At 42.9% G+C, this 27,738-nt stretch overlaps 1 protein-coding gene across 3 annotated transcripts in view; it reads left to right on the top strand.

Moving 5' to 3' along the window:
• SEPTIN12 (septin 12) overlaps positions 1-27,738 on the top strand; it is a 92,090-nt gene that overhangs the window by 29,401 nt on the left and 34,951 nt on the right. For 2 of the 3 annotated variants that reach the window (XR_012678175.1, XM_075179137.1), the window contains exon 2: positions 13,505-15,124. Coding sequence is in view for 2 of the 3 variants with exons in the window: in XM_075179137.1 (XP_075035238.1) it covers positions 13,505-15,124 (1,620 nt within the window). In the remaining variant the exon portion in view is untranslated. Of the gene's footprint in view, positions 1-13,504; positions 15,125-23,976; positions 24,023-27,738 lie in introns of those variants that run through there. The other variant, XM_075179140.1, reaches the window with a different exon arrangement.

The raw sequence follows: 27,738 nt of genomic DNA, 5'->3' as shown, positions 1-27,738 counted from the left end.
ATTATTGATAGGAAGGTGTACAAAAAAACTGTTGTGTTTGAAATTACCAGACACAGCCCCGAAGACCTTCAAAGGGGATGTCCACTTTCATCATCATCATCATCACCATTTATTTATATAGCCACTGATCACTTTATAAATGTTTTCCTAATAGTGTAATATAGATTGTGCGATACTGACTGTATTACACAGAGATCTCCGCTATGTTACTCAGATGCACCCAAGTTATTCCACAGAGGTTCTTCTGTTATTATACAGATTCCACAGTAATTCTGAATATCTCAATTCAGGGTTTGTGGAGCTTTTTGCTGTGTGAAAGAAATCTGCACAGAGATGCTCTGATGAACAGTCAAACACCGTCCAATAACTGGAGGGACATAAATCCTGTTTATCTGATTTTCAGTGTAAGAAGTGACCCTTGTGGTGGAAGGTGTCGCCTTTCATCAGGTAAATTATAGCTTTAATTGCTGTAAATGTCAGGATTCCTTTTGGCATGATAATCAGGTCTACCTACAGGGGACACGTGTCATCCTCAGTGTCTCGGAGCCCATCCATCACTGTCAGGCGGCTGCTTTGGCCTCTTCTCTGTTTGGTGACCCAGGAAGTGTGGAGAGTTGGCTGTTAGTGGATACCAGGCTCTGTATTCAGCAGCAGTAACTGCGGGATCAAGACTAAAGGCATGCCCCAAGGAATTGTGGGTGCAGATATGGAGATGACCATCTTATGCTCTCATTGTACAGTGTCATTCGACAATTATTGGGCCAATCACCCAATAAACGACCGTTGGGCCAGATATCACATTAGTGTGTGTACTGACACCATGAAAGTCAGACGTTCCAATGTATCCATCATTGCTTCATTTGATTGGTCGGTAGAACTAAATATCTCGTTTCAACCTCCTTCGATCATGCCAGATAATACTGGGTACTGCTAGGTACTCACTGAGTAATGCTAGGTACTGCTAGATAACTCCAGGTAATACTGGGTAATGCTAGATAACGCCAGGTAATACCGGGTAATGCTAGATAACGCCAGGTAATACCGGGTAATGCTAGATAACGCCAGGTAATACCGGGTAATGCTAGATAACGCCAGGTAATACCGGGTAATGCTAGATAACGCCAGGTAATACCGGGTAATGCTAGATAACGCCAGGTAATACCGGGTAATGCTAGATAACGCCAGGTAATACCGGGTAATGCTAGATAACGCCAGGTAATACTGGGTACTGCTAGATAACACAGTGTGTACACACTCACACGACTGTCTGCCCAGAGCAGATGGTTACTATGTAGAAACTAACGAAATTTATATTGTTATTGTGGAAAAGTCAAACTTTATTTCGTGTGTTATAGTCAGCGTGAAAGGAACGACCGACTGTACTGCTCTTGGGCCAGATGAAGAGCACAGAACTGAGTAAATCCTGTATAGTGTGTACTCATGGATCATTGGAACTTCAGTCTTTTGCAAAATCTTTGGTGATAAGAATTGGTCAGACGTGTGTGTAGTGTGCACCCAGCCGTAGCTGTATACAGGATGATTACACACTGCAGACGTGTCTTTATCATGGTTATAAAGTTATCTTTATTAGTGAAAGCCCAACTGCCCAAAAAAGTGTAAAAACACAAAATGTTGCACAGGGGTACAGTCTTCAGGCTCCTCTAAAGAGAAAAGGACCCTCATTGCCCAAACCCCGGAACAAACAGGTCCCTAAGAGATGTAAGGCTAAGGAGGGCCCTTAGGCCCTGAGGTCTGCCGACGCTTCCCCCAGGGCGTTAAATCTTACTTTTCTAAGAGACGGGGGGTTACGTAATTCTTTCTGTTGGTTTTCACTCTGCATGGCTTTTACAAAAATAGACAGACTGTGTTTGGTTGAGTGTTTTGTTGACACATACACTTTTTGTGGTGTTGTCTTTGCCTTAAAAACACACAGAAAACTGCTCAATCCTCAAATGTTCCCTCAGTACCTCATGTAGTAGTCTTGCGGGGGTACATACAGCCTCTCAGTCCTGACACTAATTTACCTTTAATCCGGGTTAGGTCCAGGAGGAAGGTCAGAGAGGCAGACGTTTCAGTCTATGGAATAGACAAGTGATGTGTTACTGTTAGTTGTCAACTGCGGGTCTTGACCATTAAGCTTCAGCTTAAGCTGCCAAATGCCACTGGCCATATTGTGTCCACAGAGGGGAGCACCTCAATCTCTCATCATCATCATCATCCTCTCTTCATATAGCACCAAGAAATTGCGCAGAGCAGCACTTTCAGAGAACCCGGTGGAGCTTACAATCTAATTTCACTGCCACACAAACACACACCAATTTAGTCAGCAGCCAATTAACGTACTGGTATGGTTTTTTTTCCGAACTATTTGAGGAAACCCAAAATGAACCCACGTGAACACGAGAACATATAAACTCAACACAGATAGCGCATCAGTGGGATTTAAACCCAAGACCACCTCTGAAATTCCGCTGCTTAATTCCACAATTGGGCATATTACACCACAAGATAACAATAGGGGACTCGGTGAAAAGACAGTCACACCTACATGGTGCAGGGCAGATGTCCCAAAGGTGTGGAGATGTCTTTAAAAAAGGAAAGAATTTTAATTTTAGATAGGGGAAGAATGTATTTATTATATCCAGACATCTGGTCTAACCTTGTTCCTGACCTGTTCATCTGTGCTGGAGAATTCATACCCTCGCTCTATCTCACATGCTTCGTGCAGTTCACTTTCCCATTGCTCGCTGTAAAAGCCGAGGGGGACGTTTAAAGCAGAACAGATGTCCTGTAAAGTGCGCAACTTGTTGTTAACGCTGTTATTTTAGGAACACTTTTCTTTTTATGAATATTAAAAGTGTTATTTTTAGACATTAAGCCAAATGACACAAGTGGGAGCAATACATTATTAGACTGAAAATAGGAAATGGAGGGCTTGTAATTTTTGCAGTTTAAAAACAACATTATTAAAATAATTTTTACAAAATGATTCATGTTTTCTATAACTTTTCTTTTACTCCTGTGGCTCGTAGACAGATGCTGTGTTCAGTTAATGCCGGGTACTGCTAGATAACGTAATACTGGGTAATATCATCAAAGCATTCTACAATTTTTCATGCCGGTTTGGCCAGCAGGGGGCACTGTTCCATCCTGAGTCCCTGGACATCTGAATCCCACTAGATGAGCGAGCGCAATTCAAGATGCTTTGGAGAGATATCAGACTGAAAGTGCGCCAAAGTGTGCGGGGCAAGCGGACAAATATGGAGAGGTGCACTGTGCCAAAAGTGGAAAATGTCACATCGAAGTCCAACCTCCTACCACTTTAGTACCAATGTTTCTAATTTTCTCAGAAATTACTGCTTGTTTTAGCCTCAGCTATGTCTAAGTACAATAAGGGTTTTTTTGTGTTTTTTTTTTATACATTGCTCGAAGTGCGTCTAGAATTGCCCATCTCAGTTGAAGCACAACTGGAAGGAACAGATGGCATCTTGTTAAATGTAGGATGAGACCCGCTGTCGGGCATTTCTCAATGGTAGTAAAAATACCGCATTTTTGCGGGCTGACAATAGCTTTGTGTCCTTCCGTAAAAGCAAAGAACGCTCCTAACAGTGCATCCTTCCCACCCTGTTACCTTACGTCAGTAATCCCACTCCTGTGCGCACACAGGAATCGACAGGAATGCCCCCTGCTCTACCCAGCTCCTCCCACTTTTGCTCCATGCCGCCATCTTGCTTTGGAAACCCAACCGATTTGGTGGAAATCTGAGCGCAGCAGCGTAAATTGAGGTGTGTGATTCCACCGAACGGGATTACTCACAATTCCTCGCCCATTTCCTGCTTCTTACGTTACCTCCCATGACGTGTGGTGTTTCACCTCAGCAGAGGTAACAGCATGGCCACACCCCACATATATAAATAAAGGAAGTTAGGCTGTGTACGCTTACAGCCAAACATGCCTAGGTCTACCCAAACAGTGCCCATTTGTTGTGAGACTGTGTCCCCTTCACCTCAGAGAAAATTTTTCTTGTGAAAAAAAATAAAAAATGCATGGGATTATAGGACAGCTCGGCGGCTTAGTGGTTAGCACTTCTGCCTCACAGCACTGGGGTCATGAGTTCAGTTCCCGACCATGGCCTTATCTGAGTGGAGTTTGTATGTGTTTGTGTGGGTTTCCTCCGGGTGCTCCGGTTTCCTCCCACACTTCAAACACATACTAGTAGGTTAATTGTCTGCTATCAAAACTGACCCTAGTCTCTCTCTGTCTGTCCGTGTGTATGTTAGGGGATTTAGATTGTAAGCTCCTGTGGGGCAGGGACTGATGTGAGTGAGTTCTCTGTACAGCGCTGTGGAATCAGTGGCGCTATATTAATAAATGGTGTTGATGATGATGGGACTACTGTGTTTAATTACCAGCTGCCAGGAAATTACATGATAATGTCAAGTAAAATAGTTCTCAGCCATAGTAATTAGTTTTGTTGCCGAACTAGAGATAAAAGTGACGTTCAGATTATCCCATTTTAAGGAGTAAATTCCAGAACTAGAAAATGGGTTTTAGGTGGCGTTTGATTAGATTAATAAAAAAAAAAAATAATTCCTCATTCGCTCAGGTTCTCGTACGCTCTAACGGTACTATGACTGGGAAATTCATGGGGGAGGGGCATCAACACCCACTCAGATTATTTCTGAATGAGATACGGGTAACATGTGGTCGGGTTTGTCCTCCCACCACAACTCTACAGCCGATTCCTCTTTGCACTTGGCCTGACGAAAATTAGTTTCAGAAGTCCTGGGTTTTCTAATGCTGACAGAGCAAATTAAATTAAATAATTACCTGCTAATTAGTCACATCCCAAAGCTCCCTCTCTACCCTGTGGGGGCCATTTGTACAACGCTGTGTTAAACGCTTACAGATGTACAGAGGACATCAAAGATTAATAGTTGTATTGTTTTGTCATTTGTACCATTTTATAACGTTCGGATGTCTGTGCCTCTAAGGGACAGCTAACGTTTCAGTTCATTGACACGTTATGGGATTTAATACTGTGCATTCAACATGTATTCTTAAAGCGCGGTAAATGCGCTTTAACCCTAAAAGTCCCAAAATAACGTAAGCGAATTGAGCTGTATTTCAGTGCGGCCTGATTGCCATTCCTCCTTCTCCACGAAACTCATGAGCATGTATCCAGGGGTGCAGACTGCGCCCTCGCACACGCATTTCGAAACGCGTAAGGGGACACACGCATAGGCGCCGGCCCAAAAAATGGGCCGCCACGTTTGCCTGCTGGGACTTGTAGTTCCACGACAGCTGGAGAGCCTAAAGGCTGCTGTAAGCCCATGTTAACATGATTCCAGCAGCAAATTAACAATGTTTTTCTTTCTCATCTCCAGCAACAGAAACACAGGCCGGAGACTCGGAGGAGTGGGGGTCAGAATTTCCAAATAAACAATAAACTGGGAAGTTACCCCCCCCCCCCCCTTCTATATGGCAGTCTGATAAGATCTGAGGAGAATCAGGGAACAGATGGTGAAAAGGCAAATAGTACTGTGAGGAGAGTGAAGTCACAAACACCAAATGGACAGTGTGTACTTATGTGAGGGATCGCTCAGTGCTTACTATTATCAATAGTGCTGACAGAACCTAATGTCTAGGGGAGAGATGTCATTCTGCGCAAGGTGTCCCCTTAGCGGCCGCGGAGACACGTCGCGCAATTTTATCGCAGGAACCGACGCTCATAGAGGTGCGCAGGAAAATGAGCAAAGATTCCTACCGTAATGGGTGGCGATGTGTTTAGCCGGATACAACGGTGATGTCTGCACACCACAACGCCAGCAATTGAATGTCCCCCAAAGGGGCATATTCAATTGTTGGCGTTACTGGGAAAAGTAACGCGGCGTGCACACTATTACGTCATTACGGTAATAGTGCGTGTGATTGCCGTTATTACGGTACCTTTAACGCTGGATTTCAGCTGAAATCCGGCTTAGAATTATCGTAATGACGGTAATATTTTTAACGCCGCGGGAAACGTCAACAATTGAATATGCCCCAAAATGTCTTTCCAAATAATGGCTAATTAAACTAACTCTTGTACATTGGACTATTTCCAATATAGCCTGTTATTATAATATTACATATATTAGCCTATTATAATAGCCTATTATTATAGCAAATACGTTTCATATCTGATAACGCACTTTCGGGGTTAGTGGATAGTCCTTTAAAGTCTATGTGGACAAATACCGGCTTATGTACGTACTATAAGCCTGCGAACAGCGCCCTCTTACCCCTTTGTCTTCCTGATAATACCCAGTCTTGTTTTAGGACTGTGTTTTTGTTACTAATTGTAAAGCGCTACGGATTTTGCTGGCGCCATATAATTAAATGTTAATAAATAAGATTGTGGTTGATAAGAAAATATTTTATTATTAACATTTTCAGATATTAGAGCTTATAATGTAAAGGTGAATGTTTATTAGACTACGTTCGTTAGCTAGGCTTGGTAAATTTCTACTGTATCTGGCCAGTTGGTAGAACTGGTCAATCTGCCCTGCCTGCAGGGGGCGCTATGCTGCACGCCTCTCTGTCAGCGGTGGAAGCTGCTCCAGCGTGCGCTGTATTTTCTGTCAGGATATAAAGCTGGTGGGGGATATTCTGTCTGTAGATTACCCCTGACTGTGTGTTTTGGAGAAGTGATTGTGCACAGGTGGCAGCTGAGACCGTCATGGATGGGGCTAGAAGGGTCAGCCCGGACCTGCTGCTCCTTCTTGTTGTGTCATTAAACAAGGGACGTACACAACCATATGCCTCATGTCCTGGGGCCATGTACAGATGGCAGCAAAATGTAACTCAGCTTATGGTTCCCAGCTCAGTGCTACAAAGAGACGTGAAGCTTCAGGACAATGCTCTTGTAGTCCGACCATATAATATTCCAATTGTTATACCATACATGACTTCACTTCTGGGGGGTAGAAGTCATGTGACAGGGGTAGGAGGGGGCGTGGTGACGTTGCGTCACCATAGCTCCACCCCCACTATAAAATGCCGAAATTCACGGCATTGAATAGCAATGAATAGACTTAATGAGGTTTGCCTACTCTTCCGGGAGTCCGGGAGGACTCCTCGTAACTCTGGAGCCTCGCGATAATTCCGGGAGAGTAGGCAAGTATGTGTTATACTGGAGTGCAAATGTCCTGATTTTTGTAGTGGGAGCACACACACGCGTGTACTGTCACCAGCCAATCAGCAGACGTCAGACTAGTGTATGTATGTATATATATATATATATATATATATATATATATATATATTCCCCACACCCGGCTAAAGTTCCGCCCCTGGCATCAACCAATCAGACATTTGCTTTCATAGTCTTATTGCACTACAGAGATAATTATTGATTACTATGGTTTAGTGCAAATGTTCCCCTTCAATCTTATTTTGTCCTTTAAAGCGCACCAAAAATAAATTTTTAAAGACAATATTCTGATGCTGTGCCCACTTTACCAGCCGTGGTTAATGTTTTGCTTTTTTAGTAATTACTCACTATTACTGCACACTGTGGTGGTGGTATCTTGTGATATGGTACAAGAATACCATTAAAGGGAAACACATATCTTTTCCCTATCAGTGAACAAGGAAAGGGTTAATTCTATACAGTTTCTTCATTCATGGCTGCCTGGGTATGGGGGTGGTGGGCGGCCTGGCAGCCATATGTCCCAGTGCCCCAGGCGAAGGCATTTTTGGGCACAATTGTCTTAATTATTAAGTTCCTCTTGTTGTTGTTTTTTTTTATCCTTTTATGTCTTGAAGTTTCTACAGGGAAGTTCATGTTATCCCTGGCATCTCTGCTAGACTCCAGAGTTGGAGTAATCTAATATCTGTAGGTCCAGAGAACCGGTGCACCCTGCCAGAGATCTCTGCCCAGCTGTCTAGTGAACATCGCACAGTCTTACAGGACCTTGGTACAATTCAGTTCTAAAATGTGATTTAGTATAATCATTACAATAGACCAGTAGCTTTAACAGCCACTTACATCATTGTATATTACCCTGTATTTCTGGAAAAGTGCATAGTCCCACTGACTGTATTTCTCTGGTGTCATAAGTCAGGTCCAATTCTCATTATCTGTTGTTATTCTACATGAATTGACACATACACAGTAGGACGTAGTATCTTGTTCGGTACATGGATTGTAATTCTCACTATCCGTTCTGTGTCTAATATTCTTCCGGCCTTATGCTGCGTACTATACAATATTACCTTTCCTCTTTATCTGTACACTGGTTGTAATTCATAGTATATTTCCTAATTTTGTATGTTCAGACAACTACACAGCACCACTTCTATTGTGTTGGATGTCATTCTCACTATTTATTCTAACTGATGTGGAAAAATGCTATGTCTTATACATACTTACCTACTCCCGGAAACTTGGGCGGCCAATCGCGTCATCTTGGCCCTGCCCCGCGACGTAAATGACGTTTTTCGCAGGGGCGGGGCCAAAATGGCGCCATTCACCAAGAATCGCATCGATTCTCTGTGAATTCCTGGATGTGGGAGAAATGCCAGCTCTCGCGGGAGCCCAGGAGACTGGCCCTGAATTTCGGGAGTCTCCCAGACATTCCAGGAGAGTTGGCAAGTTTTGGTCTTATATATTGCACAGCATCCACCTCAAAGTCTATATCAGTATTTTTTTTTTGCCACACAGTACCACTTCTCTTGCCCTGTCTGTTGGGTGTAATTCTCAGTATCTATGTCCTTTAAGGATATTGCATAATTTCCTCACTAATCCTGTATGTAATTATCGGTATGTATGGTGTGACCAATGACACAGTACAGCTTCTCTATTCCTTTATTCTCAATATTGTTATACTCTGTATGTATCCAGAACATCACAATATGGTCATTCAACATCATACCAACATAGGGTTTCAAACTGACCGTTTCAGATTGTAATGAAATTTGGTACAATAAATGCTGCCTTGAGTGTAAATAAAACCCCTAAATCTTAGACTATGTGCACTGGTTTTGAAGTTATACACCTTTAAAGTTGCACAAAACAACTTGGGACACTTTTGAAAAGAACAAGATCCCATCATGATCCCAAAAGAAAACATTGGGGATTTGTTAACAACAGCATAAACAATTTTTAAGGTGTTTTTCAAAAATGTAAAAAATATGGCTTTTTGAAAAAAATCTAAATATTGATTTTGAAAATGTTACATTTTTAATTTTTATTAAAATATGATGCTGTGTTATATTACATATGAGAGCCCCTAAAAAGAAGTTGAAAATGAGACCTTGCCCAACTCTCTGGCTCAATCAGTAGAGCTACAAATGCAATTTAAACAAACATTAAATGCAAGTTTTTGGTTAAAAAAGTGCAACTTTAAAGGCTTATAACTTCAAAATGAATACACATATCAGCCTAAGGGGGGAATTCAATTGAACTTGAGGGTTTTTTTTCCCCGCAACATTAAAAAAAATCCTGCGCATGTTTTTACCTTTTTTTGGTTAACGCAGCGTTAAAACTCGTACAATTCAATTGAAAAAGAGGTAACCCTCCCCCCGCGCGTTAATCATTGGTGCTAGCGAATTTTTAGGGGAGTGAAGGGGATGGTTTAACACTGTCATGTATAAAAAAAAAAAAAAAAAAAAGGATTGCCATACATTTGCATACTTTAGATTGCATTAGATCTCTATTTGATAAAATCTACATGAAGTACTTTTTTTTTAGCATAATTTTTTATTTCACTATTTTCCACTTTAGGGGAATCATCTATACCATGTCAAAACACATTAGTACATACATATTAGTAAAAAAAAAATACATATATATATAATTAATTAGTGATTAGTGATTAGTGGGGGGGGGGGGGATTCTTCACACCCATGGCAGCATTTATTACACCAAATTTAATTGATATTATAGAATGTGAGGTAATAAATGTTCTAAAAGTCTGTTGATTTGAGGTGGATTGGCCAAATACCATTTCTCTCCTTCTGTGTGTTGGATGTAACTCAGTATCTATGTCCTTTGAAGCTATTGATTCCACAACTGCACAACGTTCCCCTGTAATTCTGGATGTAATTACCAGTGTACTCTCACTCTGTACTCTCTGTGAAATAATTAATAGGGGCATTTGCACAATTACAGATGCTCGGCGTTCCTGCATGTGTCACACTTTTGGAAGCGACCTCTAATATGTTTGCACAAGTATAGAGAAACAGAAATACCTAACGTCTCTGACATGAGCCTGACATAGATAATGTACAGCCTGTTGACTAGGTATGCCTGTCTTTATATATAATCCATAACTATATATCTCACTGTTTCAGTAATAGAAGCCCCATCCGCATGTTTGCACATGACCTCTTCCATTACTTTCCATCGCCCGGGGTGGGTGCAGAACAGCGTTTAGTAAGGTAGATGTCAGTTTATCAGGTAGAGATATTTACTTATTCCTGCACCAAGGCCTTAACCTCCGGGGAGGCAGCACCAAAAAGATGTTCTCTGCCGTCTTGTTTCATCTCAAAAATCAATCGTGGTGTTAGGAGAGGCTTTTGAAGTTGGGTGTGCTGTCAATCATCTTACCCTCACCGGGCTCCAGCAGACGCTTGTGTTATGTTCACACTTCCTATGTTGAATAAGCACTGCTGATTTACAGCATGCCTTCTGGCGCTCCCGGAATGTCTGTGAGACTCTCGAAATAGTGGTTGATCACTCAGTCCCCGAGAGAGTCTGTCAATCGCCCTGAAACCTGGCCAGATAGAGAAATGCATAGGCAAACCGAGGGGGGAGGGGGGGTCCTAGTGCCTGGAAACCCCCCTCCAAGGCTGGGGCACTGTATAATTGAGGTGGCTGGACCCTGCTCCCGCTTCACACAGCTCTGCTTGAAAAGGGAAAGCTGCGTGCACCTAACAGTAGTGCACGCAGTATTGCCCATGTATATTATGGGGATAGGAAGAGTTGGAGAGCAGCCAATCACTGCCTAAAATTATAGCCACGCCCCCGTGCATGCTGGTCACGCCCACTGGCGGCGTGGTGTGGAAACCCCCCTCTACAAATCCTGTGTTTGCCCCTGACGTGTTGGGAAGACTCTAGTTGTAACATCATCCTCTGCCCTCCGTGGTGTGATGACGAGATTGGCATCATCACATTACGGTGGGTCGGCCGTTACAACGCAAGTCACGCCATCGAGTCCCGTCTGCCCCCATCAGCTATGACGTATGGGTTCTGGAGTCCACGTTATTGTGTCGTGATTTTTATTGTCCATTGTCACAGGTTGAATGTAGGCGCTTTGTTATATGTAGAGGTGTGTTTGACACCACAATATTTTCACACCAGTTTGACATGAACCTCACGTCATTAGTTACTGCTTTGGCCAACATTTAAAGGCTGGGGTTGGCTCCTTGTTGGCGGAGCTGAGCTCCTCTGTGCTTCTGGTATCATTCTAATGCTCTGATTGGCTACAGGTTGTTTGACCATGCCAAAAGGGACATGATAGACGCTCTGACCTTCAAATGCATCTAAAAACATATTAAGTAGTTATTCTGCATACACATCCTAATTTCGTTATATTTGTACAAAGGCGTGATGTAAAATGGAATATCACTCTTACGGAACAGTGCCACCCAGTGGTCAAATTATCATGAAACTTTTTTTTTTTTTTTTTTTTTTACAAGGCGTGTTTTACGTTAAAACTGTCCCACATGGCAATTCATAATAAAGCGGTCCACAAAACTTTTGCGGGCAATTTTATATAATATCCTATTGAATGTGTATTCGTTTTTATAATTTTTGCAAGGTCAGGGGTGCACAACAGACCTTTAAACATTTAAGTGTACTTGTCTCTTGTACACAGTGGGGGCAGCCATTTTTTCATCGGAGGAACAAAAATGAATGAGAGTGTATCTTATCGAATCACTAGCCATTAAAAAAAATAAAAATCTCCCATGATGCTCAGCAAAAGAAGACAATGCCGCCATGTTGTGTCTGCTAGGAGTACGTGATCTATGGATACAGAAGACACAACATCTCTATAAACAGATTCATAGCAGACAAATGTGTAGTACAGCTGTGCGTACTCTTCCCACATTCCTCGTACACAGAACCCCATTGTTCCTACCTTTAATGGATAAAGGATATTGTGGGTTTCTCTGAGTTCGGAGTTACAGTGTTATTATGTAAGGTTTTCTGGCTCACTCTCCCCTTGATGATAAAACCTTATATGGATTTATTTAGTGAGGGCCGCTGGGTGACTGATGTGCTTTAGGAGGATCACTAAGTTTAAATGATGTTTCCTTAACTCATTTTTTTTTCTCTTTGAGCATACAACTCGGGGGTTTCATTTTTTGCATTTGGATTTTAAATCATAACTTGGTGGCTTATTTATCAATAGAGCCCCAATTTCGATCATAAAAAATTATCTTGTCACTGCAATTTAATTTAAACAAAAAAAAAAAGCGATACTCCACTGCTCCACCAATATTGGCCCAGAGCGGTAAGGTTTAACTTAGTGGTTCGCCGAGCAAGTCTTAGGGCTAGATTTACTAAGCTGCGGGTTTGAAAAAGTGGGGATGTTGCCTATAGCAACCAATCAGATTCTAGCTGTCAATTTGTAGAATGTACTAAATAAATGAAAGCTAGAATCTGATTGGTTGCTATAGGCAACATCCTCACTTTTTCAAACCCGCAGCTTAGTAAATCTAGCCCTTAAACTTTATTCATTAAAAAATGCTTTATTCAAAGAATAACATTTTTTTAAAATGCTTTTAACCTGTCATTGCCATTCTGAGATGGCAATAACAGAAGCGGTACTGCGGCAGTTTAAGTAATACTGCGTTATTGTTCATTGTCCGCTATGTACAAAGGGAAGTCGTCACTAGAGAAACTTACCGCCAGCGATGGTTCTATACTAGTGTTAGTAGTATTGACTCTGGTAGTAATCTTTTGCTGAATATGGAAAATCAGGGGGATGGGCTTTTCACCCTATAATCTATTAACGCATTGTGTTTTACAATGTGCGAGATACCATGCCAAACTGTTCTTAAATAGAGCTGCTTGTGTCTAGGCTACGACGTCTAGGTGGATTTTGGTATCAAAATAATACCATAGAAAAGAGGTGGGGGAAACGGTGGTCCTTAAATGGGTCACAATCGTTGCCCATGAGCGGAGAAGTTTTTCCTTTTCATTCCTGTAGCTAGTGATTCTGATGAGGTGATTAATACAGTCTGTGAGGACTAATCTGTGATCCTATTCTTACTCTGATCTCTTATGGTGATCTTCTCTGAGTAGGTAATCTGCACTTATCATGTACATGTTGGTGGATGTTCTACAAGAAGTTGGACACCACTGTAGGGCTGCATCTGTCCAATAAGCCAAGAGTTAGATAATCATTCACTAGAAAAACGGTGGCTATTGCTTTTAGCATGTGTAGAGTCACTTTTTTTTACACATCATTATTTCTATAGTCAATTAAACACTTTTTCTCTTTCTTCACAGCTTTGAAAAGGTCCTTTGACATGGAGGACATTGATGACACCCCTGTGTTTTCACCGACTTCTCCACTCACGTCTTCCTTCAGTCCAAGTCAAGCTACTATAACCCGAACAAGCAATGGGGACAGTCGAATATCTGCTGGATCCCACCAGCCAGTCTATCAGTCCCGAATCCGCATCAGTTCAAGCTGTAGTCCATCCCAGAGTCCTGTTCTCAAATCCAGAATCACCAGTAGCTTGTCCTTCAACCGTGGGACCATGCAAATGGCTAAGACCAACGGGACTACCGGGCAAGGCCTAGCCCGCGTTTCCTCGTTTCAGACGCGACTCAATCCCAGTGGTTTTTCTTCCTCTGGACACGGTAGCGATAGTGAGAGTCTCCATAGCTCCACTTCCAGTTTAGAGTGTCCACCTGCCACAAAACCTTTCCAACCGCTCCGCCCTACGCAGACGTCAACGGGCCAGCATGGCTCCGGCATCAAAATTTCTAATGTAACCAGCCCAGTCCTGAAAAAATTCTCCTCACACGGAAATGTGTTCCACTCTGAGATTGAACGCCCAGGAGTCCGTCTGGTGCCTATTGTTACTAAAAACCACAGCTCATTGCCATCTTTAGACCTTCACATTGCTGAGGATCAAGTTCCAGATCTCGTTCCTTCTCCAGATGCTGGATATCCACCATCGGAGGGTTGGAGTTCACCAACACCAGATTTCAAGCGACCTCTGTCAAGGAACGCCTCATCTATCAGCAGGGAACCTTCATTTTCCTCCTCTTCATCCTCTTCCTCACCACCCACTGAATGCACACCGATTAACTGCAGCCTGAATTCCTCCCCTTCTCCACCTCCCGTCTTTGGTACTGTGCAGCCCGCCACTCTGCAGAAGTTCCCAGTGGCTCTCCAGAGTTCTATAGGAAAACCTAATGGTTCCAGTCCAGAGCAGCTTAACAGACCATTGCCACGCTCACAGCTGAGAGTTAACTTCCATTCCACACCTGCCGTAACTTCCCATGTAAGCAAGGAAAAAGCAGAAGTGGCTTTCAAGAGTCAACCTCAGGTTACACCTGTAGGGAAGATACCAAGCTCTAAAAACTTCACAAAGCAATTATCACCCATTTCAGGTCCTTGCTTGCTCACACAATCACTTCAACAAGATTCCACTCGAGAATCAAACTTCAGTCATAACGTGAAGCCATCAGAGATAAATTCGTCAACTGATAGACTCAGATCCATGATGCAGAGGGCCAACTCCTTTAACAAGGCTGACATTGTCCCTCTACAGAGTGACTGTGCTCAAGAGGTCGGTCAAAAGTCAGCCGCTGAAGTAGCGAAGAGCGTCCAAGAAATCATTGCTTATGAAAAGTCATTTCTCTCGACCAGAAAAGAAGGAAATGGACTTCCAACATCCGTATTCCATCCTCATGATAACCTGCAAAACCAGAGGATCTCAGAAGAATCCAGAAATGGGGTTCTTCCTTTAAAGCACTGTTTTCGAAACGAAACTCAATGTAAGGTACCGCTCGAGGCCCCTCCAGTGGTGTCGGACAAGGAAGTTGATGGCCCCTTGAACCAATCAGAAAACACTGATGAAGAAAAGCTACAGATTGGAGAGTCCAGATTGGAAGGTAAGACGTTTTGTGATTGGACTGCTGACATAGACAATAGTGCTGTAGATGCGTAGACCATTTTGGGATAGTCTACTACAGTTTCGACCAATGAAAAGCTTTTCATGTGGTGAGCTCTAAGTTTAAATGACCACCCTAAATGGTGTGTTACCAAGGGAGCTTATGCCAAGCGAATGCCTTGGAAGGTGGCCACTTGATTTCTAGAAGACAAGCTGAGCAAACATTACATCCTCAGACTTCCATCCTAAGGGCATATTCAATTAGCCGCAATGTTCCTCTTAAAATGGCGGCTGCGCACATTTTCAGGCACTACAGTACGTCAACATTTCGGAAATCTCCTCGCATCTCTATGGGGGGCGAAGAGAAATCCATTATGTTACCATACTGCGTGTGCTTTCGCAACCGTTCCAGAGGCACTCTGCACCTAATTGAATATGCCCACAAGATTTAAGCAAATCTCAATGCCCATTCAAGTTTCTCGCTCTACCAACTAAAATGACACTTATTATTATATAAGGATTGGTGTGCATAAGTAACATGCAATAGCACTAAAATGTATACTGGAAGCTTACAAAATTGAAGTAGACTTTTTACGTGTCTAAAATACAGTACATTCTTGTTCTACATCACTGTATATAAAATGTATTCATTTCATCTTGGCGTACATAAGTATCATGTACATTTGTCTATATTGTTCATTTGTTGGGCAGAGATTGTCCCTTTGCATAGAGTGTTTTTCATCAAGGCCTTTATATGGTTCAGGCAGAGTTGATTATTATGCTGCCCTTGAGTACGACACGGCTCTGCTCTGTTCATTGGACCTAATTTAATCCACATGTTGTATCCAGGGGTAAGGGAAATAAATCTGCCTAATTGATTTAAAGGCTTTGATGAAAAACACAGAAGACTTAAAACTAAAGCAATAAATATAGTAAACGTTGTTGAAGGACATTGCATGGACCAATGAAATAAATTCATCTGAATGTGGTATACCGCCTTAGTAGTTAGTATACGCTATAGGAAATGGTACAGAGTATCTGTTTAGTGGGAACAGATATAGTTCTGGACAGTCCTATTGTCTCTACTAGCGAAAAATCAGCACCTCCTCTCTATAAATAGTAATATTGTGCAGTTTTACAGATGCAATGCCTATGGCATGTTTAGTGCATACTGTTTATGTAGCACCAAGCGTGATTATCGGTATAGACCAGTAAATAAGGACAGAGGAGAGCTATAAGTGAACTCATCATTCTGGGCCCAACGGATATTGACCATAGAATATTTGCAATAACCAAAGTGCTCTAAAAATCCTGACAGTACAAACAAAAGCCTTTCTACCTCTGTGTAATGTTCTGAAATCCTGCAAAAAAAAATAATCTACAAGGGGGGTGGGGGGGTTTGTAGTGAGTGGGAGTGGGCAAGCCCAGACCTGCTTGTTTGGAGAACAACTGTTGGCTCCTCTCCCAGTCTTTGGGAAAAGAAGCACAGAGGGAGGGTGAGGTATTTCTCCGGCCCCCACCCCTCCTTGGCACAGGACGGCATCCCCTGCATCAGTGTGTATCACGGGCCTGTGTGAGTGGGAGGGCAGAGGAGTATGAGAGGGGGGGGCTGCATGCTTTAAACTTCAGCTACCTGACAAGCAGATGTTACAGGAGAGAGAGGCGATGGAGAGTATTCCGCAATTTAATACGTCCACTATTATTCATTCTTATATGAGGCACAGATATCTCAATCTCATTTATCATTTTGCCGCTTAGAGGGAACCCGTCATTATATTATAAATACATTTACATCAATATTAAAGGGAACGTCACTCATGAATTCATTTTTTCTAATAAGTTTAGAAAGGGCTCAGGTTCATCAACTAAAACCTTTTGTGAACTGTGTTGACAAAAAGGCAAAAAAGGGAGGGGGGGGGGGGGGAATCCTTCCTGATCACAAAAATGGCAATTGGTTAAATTCAGTTGCGCCCATAATGTCCTCTAGTAATTACAGCTATATGTAAGAAAGGCATCCGACCCATTTTTACATCTTGATAGTGAATTTGCCATCAGCCCTTCATGTGGTAAAGAATTTCACAGTGTTACTGCCCTTACAGTAAAGAACCCTTTCCCATGCTGATGGCGAAACCTTCTTTCTTCCATTCACAATTGATGGCCTCTTGTCCTTTTTATGGTACTTGGTACAAAAAGTTCATTACTCCAATCAATGTGTTGACCTTGCATATTAATAGATATGAATTAGCTCTCTTTATAAATTAGGCCTTCCATACCCTTCATTAAGGAGGTTGTCTTCCTCTCAAGTTTATCTTTGTGCTGCTTACTATTAGGTGGCCAAAAATGGTACTCCAATATAAATGTTAGGTACTTTAATATCTCCATATTGTTGAAGTAGGCCATCTGCCTGAAATTGTCTGCTTAAAACCGAGAAACACACTGCTTTCCCCCAAGGCACCTGCTCAGAAGAGGCTTCTGCTCTACCCTGTTAGGAGGAAACCTGGGGGACTAGAGACGGAATTTAGCAATGCTCTGTTCCACCGCTGAACTGCTCTGATTGTTTCTATGGTTACAGATGTCGCTAACGAAGTTCAGTTATTCACAAACTACCTGTAAAATGAGAGATACAGTTAAATTATAAAGAGAAGTTGGAAAAACTAGGTTTGTGACTAAAGGCACCTTTTCAGTAGTAAAGGTTTGTAGTTTATATAATAACATATGATTTTGGTGATTTTTACTAACAAAATATCCATTTCCTGCTGACCTGTAGGAATTGTAGTAAAGATTTGTAGCTATTTTAAAGTATCCTAAGACAACAGCTTACATTTCAGATCTGGGAATACATTTTACTGGAAATGCTCCGTGATATGTGGTTCTCATCTCCTGTTCCTGATTTGTGGCTCCCTGATATGTGGCTCTCATCTCCTGTGCTCCCTGATATGTGGCTCTCATCTCCTGTACTCCCTGATATGTGGCTCTCATCTCCTGTACTCTCTGATATGTGGCTCTCATCTCCTGTACTCCCTGATATGTGGCTCTCCTCTCCTGTACTCCCCGATATGTGGCTCTCATCTCCTGTACTCCCTGATATGTGACTCTCATCTCCTGTTCCTGATATGTGGTTCTCATCTCCAGTGCTCTCTGATATGTGGCTCTCATCTCCTGTACTCCCTGATATGTGGCTCTCATCTCCTGTACTCCCTGATATGTGGCTCTCATCTCCTGTACTCCCTGATATGTGGCTCTCATCTCCTGTACTCCCCGATATGTGACTCTCATCTCCTGTTCCTGATATGTGGTTCTCATCTCCAGTGCTCTCTGATATATGGCTCTCATCTCCTGTACTCCCTGATATGTGGCTCTCATCTCCTGTACTCCCTGATATGTGGCTCTCATCTCCTGTACTCCCTGATATGTGGCTCTCATCTCCTGTACTCCCTGATATGTGGCTCTCATCTCCTGTACTCCCCGATATGTGACTCTCATCTCCTGTTCCTGATATGTGGTTCTCATCTCCAGTGCTCTCTGATATGTGGCTCTCATCTCCTGTACTCCCCGATATGTGGCTCTCATCTCCTGTACTCCCCGATATGTGGCTCTCATCTCCTGTACTCCCTGATTTGTGGCTCTCATCTCCTGTACTCCCTGATATGTGGCTCTCGTCTCCTGTGGTCCCTGATATGTGGCTCTCATCTCCTGTACTCCCTGATATGTGGCTCTCATCTCCTGTACTCCCTGATATGTGGCTCTCATCTCCAGTGCTCCCTGATATGTGGCTCTCATCTCCAGTGCTCCCTGATATGTGGTTCTCATCTCCTGTACTCCCTGATATGTGTTTCTCATCTCCTGTACTCCCTGATATGTGGTTCTCATCTCCTGTACTCCCTGATATGTGGTTCTCATCTCCTGTACTCCCTGATATGTGTTTCTCATCTCCTGTACTCCCTGATATGTGGCTCTCATCTCCTGTACTCCCTGATATGTGGTTCTCATCTCCTGTACTCCCTGATATGTGGCTCTCATCTCCTGTACTCCCTGATATGTGGCTCTCATCTCCTGTACTCCCTGATATGTGCCTCTCATCTCCAGTGCTCCCTGATATGTGACTCTCATATCCTGTTCCTGATATGTGGTTCTCATCTCCTGTACTCCCTGATATGTGGTTCTCATCTCCTGTACTCCCTGATATGTGGCTCTCATCTCCTGTACTCCCTGATATGTGGTTCTCATCTCCTGTACTCCCCGATATGTGGTTCTCATCTCCTGTACTCCCTGATATGTGGCTCTCGTCTCCTGTACTCCCTGATATGTGTGCTCTCATCTCCGGTACTCCCCGATATGTGGCTCTCATCTCCTGTACTATCTGATATGTGGCTCTCATCTCCTGTACTCCCTGATATGTGGCTCTCGTCTCCTGTACTACCTGATATGTGGCACTCGTCTCCTGTACTCCCTGCTACTATATTGGTCTTATGGGGTCTGCACATGCTGCAGTATCACAGCTAATATCAGGAATGCTTGGTCTGCAAACTACAGCAATCCTCAATAATACTTCTCTCATAATTGAGAGGATCATTATTGGTCATGGTGGAAAATGAAAGATGACTGCTGGCGGTCTCCCATTTTGGCCACCGAAACATGTCACTCCACCCTCAGTCCAGTGGCAGGTCCAGCTTTCTGTGTTGTGCCCGACAATCCTCCAGAATTCTGAAGTTTACCCCGCTCTGAATTGGTTATACCAGCAAGCGATTATCAATATATAGATGTGACAGGAACATCTTTCAAAGGGAGTACTGCGTGTATTATACAAATCCAACTGTTTATTATTGCAGAGGATTTAGAGCCAAGTTTATTTAAATAAAGACTTCAACACCGTGTGCAGCTGTATAAACAATCCCTCCACTTATTGTACGTCACATAACACACAATTGCAGCACCCAGGTATTGTCCTTGCAGAACACAAGGCATTCTGAGAAAATACCTACAGCACTTTGAATATTAAACCTTTGCAAACGCTACCCCTGACCTTTTCATTCCTGCAATTCCACCTCAGCTCAAGCAATAGAATGATTGGCATATCTCTGAGCTGGTAGTTGTTAGGTCTCATCGAAAATGAGATTGCACCAGGAAGTAATTTAGATGGAAAATAGAAGTGATTGGGAGTTGGACTTGGATGTGCTATTTACACTTTACACAAGGCTTCTCTTCAGATTCTGCTGACAAATTTCCATTGCTTTCCAATTGTTCAACACAGTTACTGAATAGTCCGATCTTGTCAATCTTGTCCTCAATTTGTACATACTTCCAGATTATGCCGAATAAGAGACACAGGTCATCGAGGTAGAGGTTTAATATTGAGATGTGGATGAGACATGATGGACACAGGACAGTGAGGGACAGATTCAGTGATGATACATGAGATGTAGATGAGACATGATGGACACAGGACAGTGAGGGACAGATTCAGTGATGATACATGAGATGTGAATGAGACATGATGGACACAGGACATGAGGGACAGATTCAGTGATGATACATGATATGTAGATGAAACATGATGGACACAGGACTGTGATGGACAGATTCAGTGATGATACATGAGATGTGGATGAGACATGATGGACACAGGATAGTGAGGGACAGAGTCAGTGATGATACATGAGACATGATGGACACAGGACAGAGAGGGACCTATTCAGTGATGATACATGAGATGTAGATGAGACATGATGGACACAGGACTGTGAGGGACAGATTCAGTGATGATACATGAGATGTGGATGAGACATGATGGACACAGGATAGTGAGGAACAGAGTCAGTGATGATACATGAGATGTAGATGAGACATGATGGACACAGGACATGAGGGACAGATTCAGTGATGATACATGAGATGTGGATGAGACATGATGGACACAGGACAGTGAGGGACAGATTCAGTGATGATACATGAGATGTGGATGAGACATGATGGACACAGGGCACGAGGGACAGATTCAGTGATGATACATGAGATGTGAATGAGACATGATGGACACAGGACATGAGGGACAGATTCAGTGATGATACATGAGATGTAGACGAGACATGATGGACACAGGACATGAGGGACAGATTCAGTGATGATACATGATATGTGGATGAGACATGATGGACACAGGACAGTGATGGACAGATTCAGTGATGATACATGAGATGTAGATGAGACATGATGGACACAGGGCACGAGGGACAGATTCAGTGATGATACATGAGATGTGAATGAGACATGATGGACACAGGACATGAGGGACAGATTCAGTGATGATACATGAGATGTGGATGAGACATGATGGACACAGGACATGAGGGACAGATTCAGTGATGATACATGAGATGTGGATGAGACATGATGGACACAGGACATGAGGGACAGATTCAGTGATGATACATGATATGTGGATGAGACATGATGGACACAGGACAGAGAGGGACAGATTCAGTGATGATACATGAGATGTGGATGAGACATAATGGACACAGGACAGTGAGGGACAGATTCAGTGATAATACATGAGATGTAGATGAGACATGATGGACACAGGACATGAGGGACAGATTCAGTGATGATACATGAGATGTGGATGAGACATGATGGACACAGGACAGTGAGGGACAGATTCAGTGATGATACATGAGATGTAGATGAGACATGATGGACACAGGACAGTGAGGGACAGATTCAGTGATGATACATGAGATGTAGATGAGACATGATGGACACAGGACAGTGAGGGACAGATTCAGTGATGATACATGAGATGTGGATGAGACATGATGGACACAGGACAGTGAGGGACAGATTCAGTGATGATACATGAGATGTGGATGAGACATGATGGACACAGGACAGTGAGGGACAGATTCAGTGATGATACATGAGATGTAGATGAGACATGATGGACTCAGGACATGAGGGACAGATTCAGTGATGATACATGAGATGTGGATGAGACATGATGGTCACAGGACATGGGGGACAGATTCAGTGATGGTACATGAGATGTGGATGAGACACGATGGACACAGAACATGAGGGACAGATTCAGTGATGATACATGATATGTGGATGAGACATGATGGACACAGGACAGAGAGGGACAGATTCAGTGATGATACATGAGATGTGGATGAGACACGATGGACACAGAACATGAGGAACAGATTCAGTGATGTTGCATGAGATGTGGATGATACATAATGGACACAGGACAGTGAGGGACAGATTCAGTGATAATACATGAGATGTAGATGAGACATGATGGACACAGGACATGAGGGACAGATTCAGTGATGATACATGAGATGTGGATGAGACATGATGGACACAGAACATGAGGGACAGAGTCAGTGATGATACATGAGATGTGGATTAGACATGATGGACACAGAACATGAGGGACAGATTCAGTGATGATACATGAGATGTGGATGAGACATGATGGACACAGGACAGTGAGGGACAGATTCAGTGATGATACATGAGATGTAGATGAGACATGATGGACTCAGGACATGAGGGACAGATTCAGTGATGATACATGAGATGTGGATGAGACATGATGGACACAGGACAGTGAGGGACAGATTCAGTGATGATACATAAGATGTAGATGAGACATGATGGACTCAGGACATGAGGGACAGATTCGGTGATGATACATGAGATGTAGATGAGACATGATGGACTCAGGACATGAGGGACAGATTCAGTGATGATACATGAGATGTGGATGAGACATGATGGACACAGGACAGTGAGGGACAGATTCAGTGATGATACATGAGATGTAGATGAGACATGATGGACACAGGACAGTGAGGGACAGATTCAGTGATGATACATGAGATGTAGATGAGACATGATGGACACAGGACAGTGAGGGACAGATTCAGTGATGATACATGAGATGTGGATGAGACATGATGGACACAGGACAGTGAGGGACAGATTCAGTGATGATACATGAGATGTGGATGAGACATGATGGACACAGGACAGTGAGGGACAGATTCAGTGATGATACATGAGATGTAGATGAGACATGATGGACTCGGGACATGAGGGACAGATTCAGTGATGATACATGAGATGTGGATGAGACATGATGGTCACAGGACATGGGGGACAGATTCAGTGATGGTACATGAGATGTGGATGAGACACGATGGACACAGAACATGAGGGACAGATTCAGTGATGATACATGAGACATGATGGACATAGGACAGTGAGGGACAGATTCAGTGATGATATATGAGACATGATGGACATAGGACAGTGAGGGACAGATTCAGTGATGATACATTAGATGTGGATGAGACATGATGGAACCAGGACAGTGAGGGACAGATTCAGTGATGGGACATAAGTGAATGAGACACTTGATGTTAGGACCTGTAGAAGGTCCTGAGGAACAATTTTGTCCAGTAAAAGTTGTGTGTAAATGTAAAAAACATGGTACAAATGGAGAATCAGACCACTATTTGGCATTGGTCTGTGAATTCAGTCATATTAACACTGTGCTTGGTAGAATATCTTGAAGAATGCAGATTGGCACCCCTAGGTAAGATCCGCCGTACATGTAGAAACAGGTGCACATTTCATACCTACACTACGAAGGTTGATCCTAGGCCAAATTCCAGGCACTTCACACATCCATCCATTTTCCTCTGTGCTACTCCATGATGGAATAATGTAGTTAAATGACTTGTTAATTACAGAATTCCTTAAACTCTGGCTTGTCAGCGACCCGTGACTGCTAAGCTGCTGCACCCTGGGGATAAGAGCCTATTTGCGGGATGACACCAATATCAGTAGGTCAGACAGATGAGAGACAGCTTAGGAAATGAAGGGACAGGTGAGTAGAGCTCACGATTTGCCGGAGCAGCGAGAGTGACAAGCAGTCACGTCAAGTAGGGGAAAGACAGATACCGAGGCTGAGTGATGAGAGATCACAAACGGTTGTTACATAATCAGGAGACAAGAGGAGGTCAGAAATGAGCGTTCCTTTTGCAGGAATGTTCTATATGGAAAACATGTTGTGCTTCTGTGGGATGATTCCGTGGAATATAAAAATGATCCTGTCAGAGGCTGTATAACTGGCAGCAAAGCATGATGGGGGATGTGTTCTGCTTTGATTTAGTGAGGTTCATATTCATAAAGAAACATCTAGCAGCTGCAAAAGTGTGGACACAATCTTGTACCGATGGCGGTGATTTATATCGCCATACTTTATCACCTCGTTGCGATGGTAACGAGAATCACATTGTACACAGTTGGCCTGAATTTTTAAAGCGAAAAGACAACCCTGGTTTAGTTGCCTGGATAACTAGGGCGTGATGGTGGCTTTGCGGTATTGGGCAGAGATGCCCATTTTTGACCTACGCCTGTAATCGGTGCTGATAATCTTCTGAGAGCTCACCAGTTCCGTCTTCCTAAGAATTTTTAGGTGTTTGGTCTTTATTTGTGAGGTATTTGCACATAGCCCCCTTTTCTTCACCCCTGCACAGATTTTCTGTTTCAGGGGCTGGATTAAAGGTAAACACACCCATCAATCACAGCCCTTGAGTAAATTGATTTCTGCAGGTCTTGCAAACAAAGGCTTTGAGTTTATTTGTTACTTAGCACTGTCGCAACCGTTTAAAGATGCCAATTACTCCTTTAAAGTAGTTTAAATGTACTCGTTTTAAGAGAGCCTTTAGCTAGTTATTACATCGTTTACACCCAGGGTCTAAGTGAATGTTGTGTAGAAGGTTGAGTCATTTCATTCAGTCAGCTTGGGAAAACCCTAATGAAAAGTGCCTTGAAATTACTGGTTAACTAATGACTGACAGAAAACCTATAAAAACCGGTTCCTAGTTCCAGAATCCTCTAACTTTGTCATCGACTTTTCGACACCAAGCTTAGCTATGAAAGGAAAGTTAGCTGACTTGTGGGAACGCCACTAGAAACCAGATATGGATATATATATTGTGTTGGAACTAAGGTCTTTAGGTCAGACAATTACTAGTACCCAGGCTGTACGGTTACCTGTCTAAGTAATTTAAATTTACAGTTACTTTTGGGAGACAAATGAGAAGTTTATTCCTATAGATTGATGCACCAGACCCAAAAGAACAACGACAGTGTAGAAGGGAAAGAGAGACAAAGGCATTTGGGCTGGAAACAGTTGGAGAGTTTGATGGAAGAAACTGCTGGCTACACTCAGACATCGCTACAGAAAATATTAGGTGGTGTCTCCTTAATTTCACAGGGACTAATTAACCTCTCTCTGTCCTCTGTGAGGACTGTATATAAGCCGTCATCCTACCTGATTACTAATCTGTTAATAGTATTCAATCATGGTTGTCCCTAAAGTCAGCAACTTATCTTGCAATGCAGTTTGAACATCTGGCAGCTATTGGGTTCATTCCTCGTCTCTCCAAGAGACGCTCGTACCAGATCGTGAGGCCACATCCTGATGCAATGCTGCCACCGTGTGTTCCGAGAGGGAAGTCCCTTCTGTCACCCTGCACAGGAAGGTCACTTTCATCTATCACAGCGACATCATCTAGGTCCGGATTGTATCTACTTCCATGAATTGATGTGGACCCCATGGATTTTATTTGGGATTAGCAAGGAGCTTGAGTAGAAAACAAGTTACTTAACTCCTTTTTTGGGAAAATGGCCAAGAGTGAGTCAGGCAGCTGCTGGGGAACATCTGGAAATCGGTGAGAGACCTATCAAGAATCAGATGATAGACATCGCATGGAATGCTCCAATGACATCAGACGCCCCCCCCCCCCCTCGTATGTAAATAATGGAACATCCTCTCTTCTCAAATCATTTAACCCTTTCCAATTCAATTCCAATTCTGTCTCCTTGGAATCTTATTGGAACATATAGGCAATGTACAATACTTTTGATTTCCAAAAGATGTCAACACCAAGATGTTGTAGAGAGGTCGTCATAAAGAGACATGACTAATAGTCAATAATGTAAGAGAGTTGTACTGTAGAGATTAGGATCGAGCGAGATCTTCCTCATATGTGGATTAGTGTTTTATTCACAGTTATGTCATCCCTGACTGTGAACTTGCGATTCTTCCAATCGTGAGAGCGCTATTAGGTCATTTGTAGGAACAGTAAAAATGGGGGTCATATATGAACCGACGGCGGCATTGTGACATCACAAAATGTTATTTGCGGACCTAGCGCTCTAGTTTTATGAAGTTGGCGCATCGATTTCCAAAAACAAATATGGCGTCCGTTACGGGGTGAGCAAATATTTTGCTTAATAATGGGGCTGCATGATAAACTCAGTGCTGTGCTTGACACGTCATCGGATCTCCAAAAACAAGATTTAATTTTGCGGGACAAGGGGCCTGATTCATTGGTGATCTTATCTGTCGTTTTTTGCTTATCTTAAGCAAATTCACTCTGTTCATGCCCAGAAAAGGGAGAGAAGAAGCAAAATCCACTGTGTAAGTGAAGAATTTCTTAAGTTAAGATGAAAATCCATCTTAACTTCACTCTTATCTCCATGTTTCGTCTTAAAATAAGCATCTTAACTTTTGCACAAGATAAGATCACTAATGAATCAGGTCCAAGATGTTTAAATGGTCTGGTAGGGGTGCAGATTGAGCTTATTCGGATGCGTTACTGATTATGCACAATGTGGCTTGGTTTTGAAGCCGCACAAATGGACTTTAAACTTACATCAGCTTGGAGCAAGTCTCTCGAGAGTATCGATAGCCAGTACTGTAGTAGATGTATAAACAGCGCTCATTTTCCGATCAATGAGGAAACCACCTCATTGGTTAGGGTTTCATTTTTCACCAACAGTGGATCCAACTCACCAAGTGGGCAGCGAAGGCATGCACGCGATTTTTAAAGCATCTGCTCCTTAGTTGTGTTTTCCAGGTTAGAGTGTATCTATGTCCATACTGTAAAACTTTGTATGTGAGCCACACATCGAATAAAGCCCTGAAAGTAAACTAAAACATTGCACATTGAAAAGTACAGCAGATCAGGGTAATCGCGGCAAAGAGAACAGCAGGCGTCTAAAGTCTGTCTGTTCTCTGTATGTGGGGTGTGAACCTGGCCTTAAACTTCAGAGATACCCACCTGTATAGCAAAAGGTCAGGGTCAAGGTCACAATAATGAAGTACACTCCAGAAACAAACAGGAGGCAGACTCAAAACAGGTGGTTGGTGTCTGAATAATTGTGCATTGGAAACTGCTGTGTTTAAATAGCCCATTATTGTCCCTGTTTGTCAGACACAGGATCAAGTCATTGTGTCATCAGGTTGTGAGAACACTTCACAGGGCTGCAGGGAAAATGACAGGTAAATCTGCCTCCTGGGAACCTGACATTGAACTTGTTAGCCCATTGTGTCAGTGCCTTTTGCCATTTCTTTCAGACCAGTGAGTGTCCCTACTTTTGTCCTGCGAGAGCCTGGAGTGCAGTCAGTGTATTGAATACTGCTTTGTAAGAGGGCTGAGAGGCGCTTAGGTAATAGTATAGGGACTCGGGCAGAGATTGGGAGGGGAGAGTGGGGTACAAACAGGTATATGAAGGGTCCAAGGCTTACCC

Source organism: Mixophyes fleayi, chromosome 7, assembly GCF_038048845.1.
Source record: "Mixophyes fleayi isolate aMixFle1 chromosome 7, aMixFle1.hap1, whole genome shotgun sequence".
Classification (NCBI taxonomy): Eukaryota; Metazoa; Chordata; class Amphibia; order Anura; family Limnodynastidae; genus Mixophyes; species Mixophyes fleayi.
This window is presented reverse-complemented; position numbering and strand designations above follow the sequence as displayed.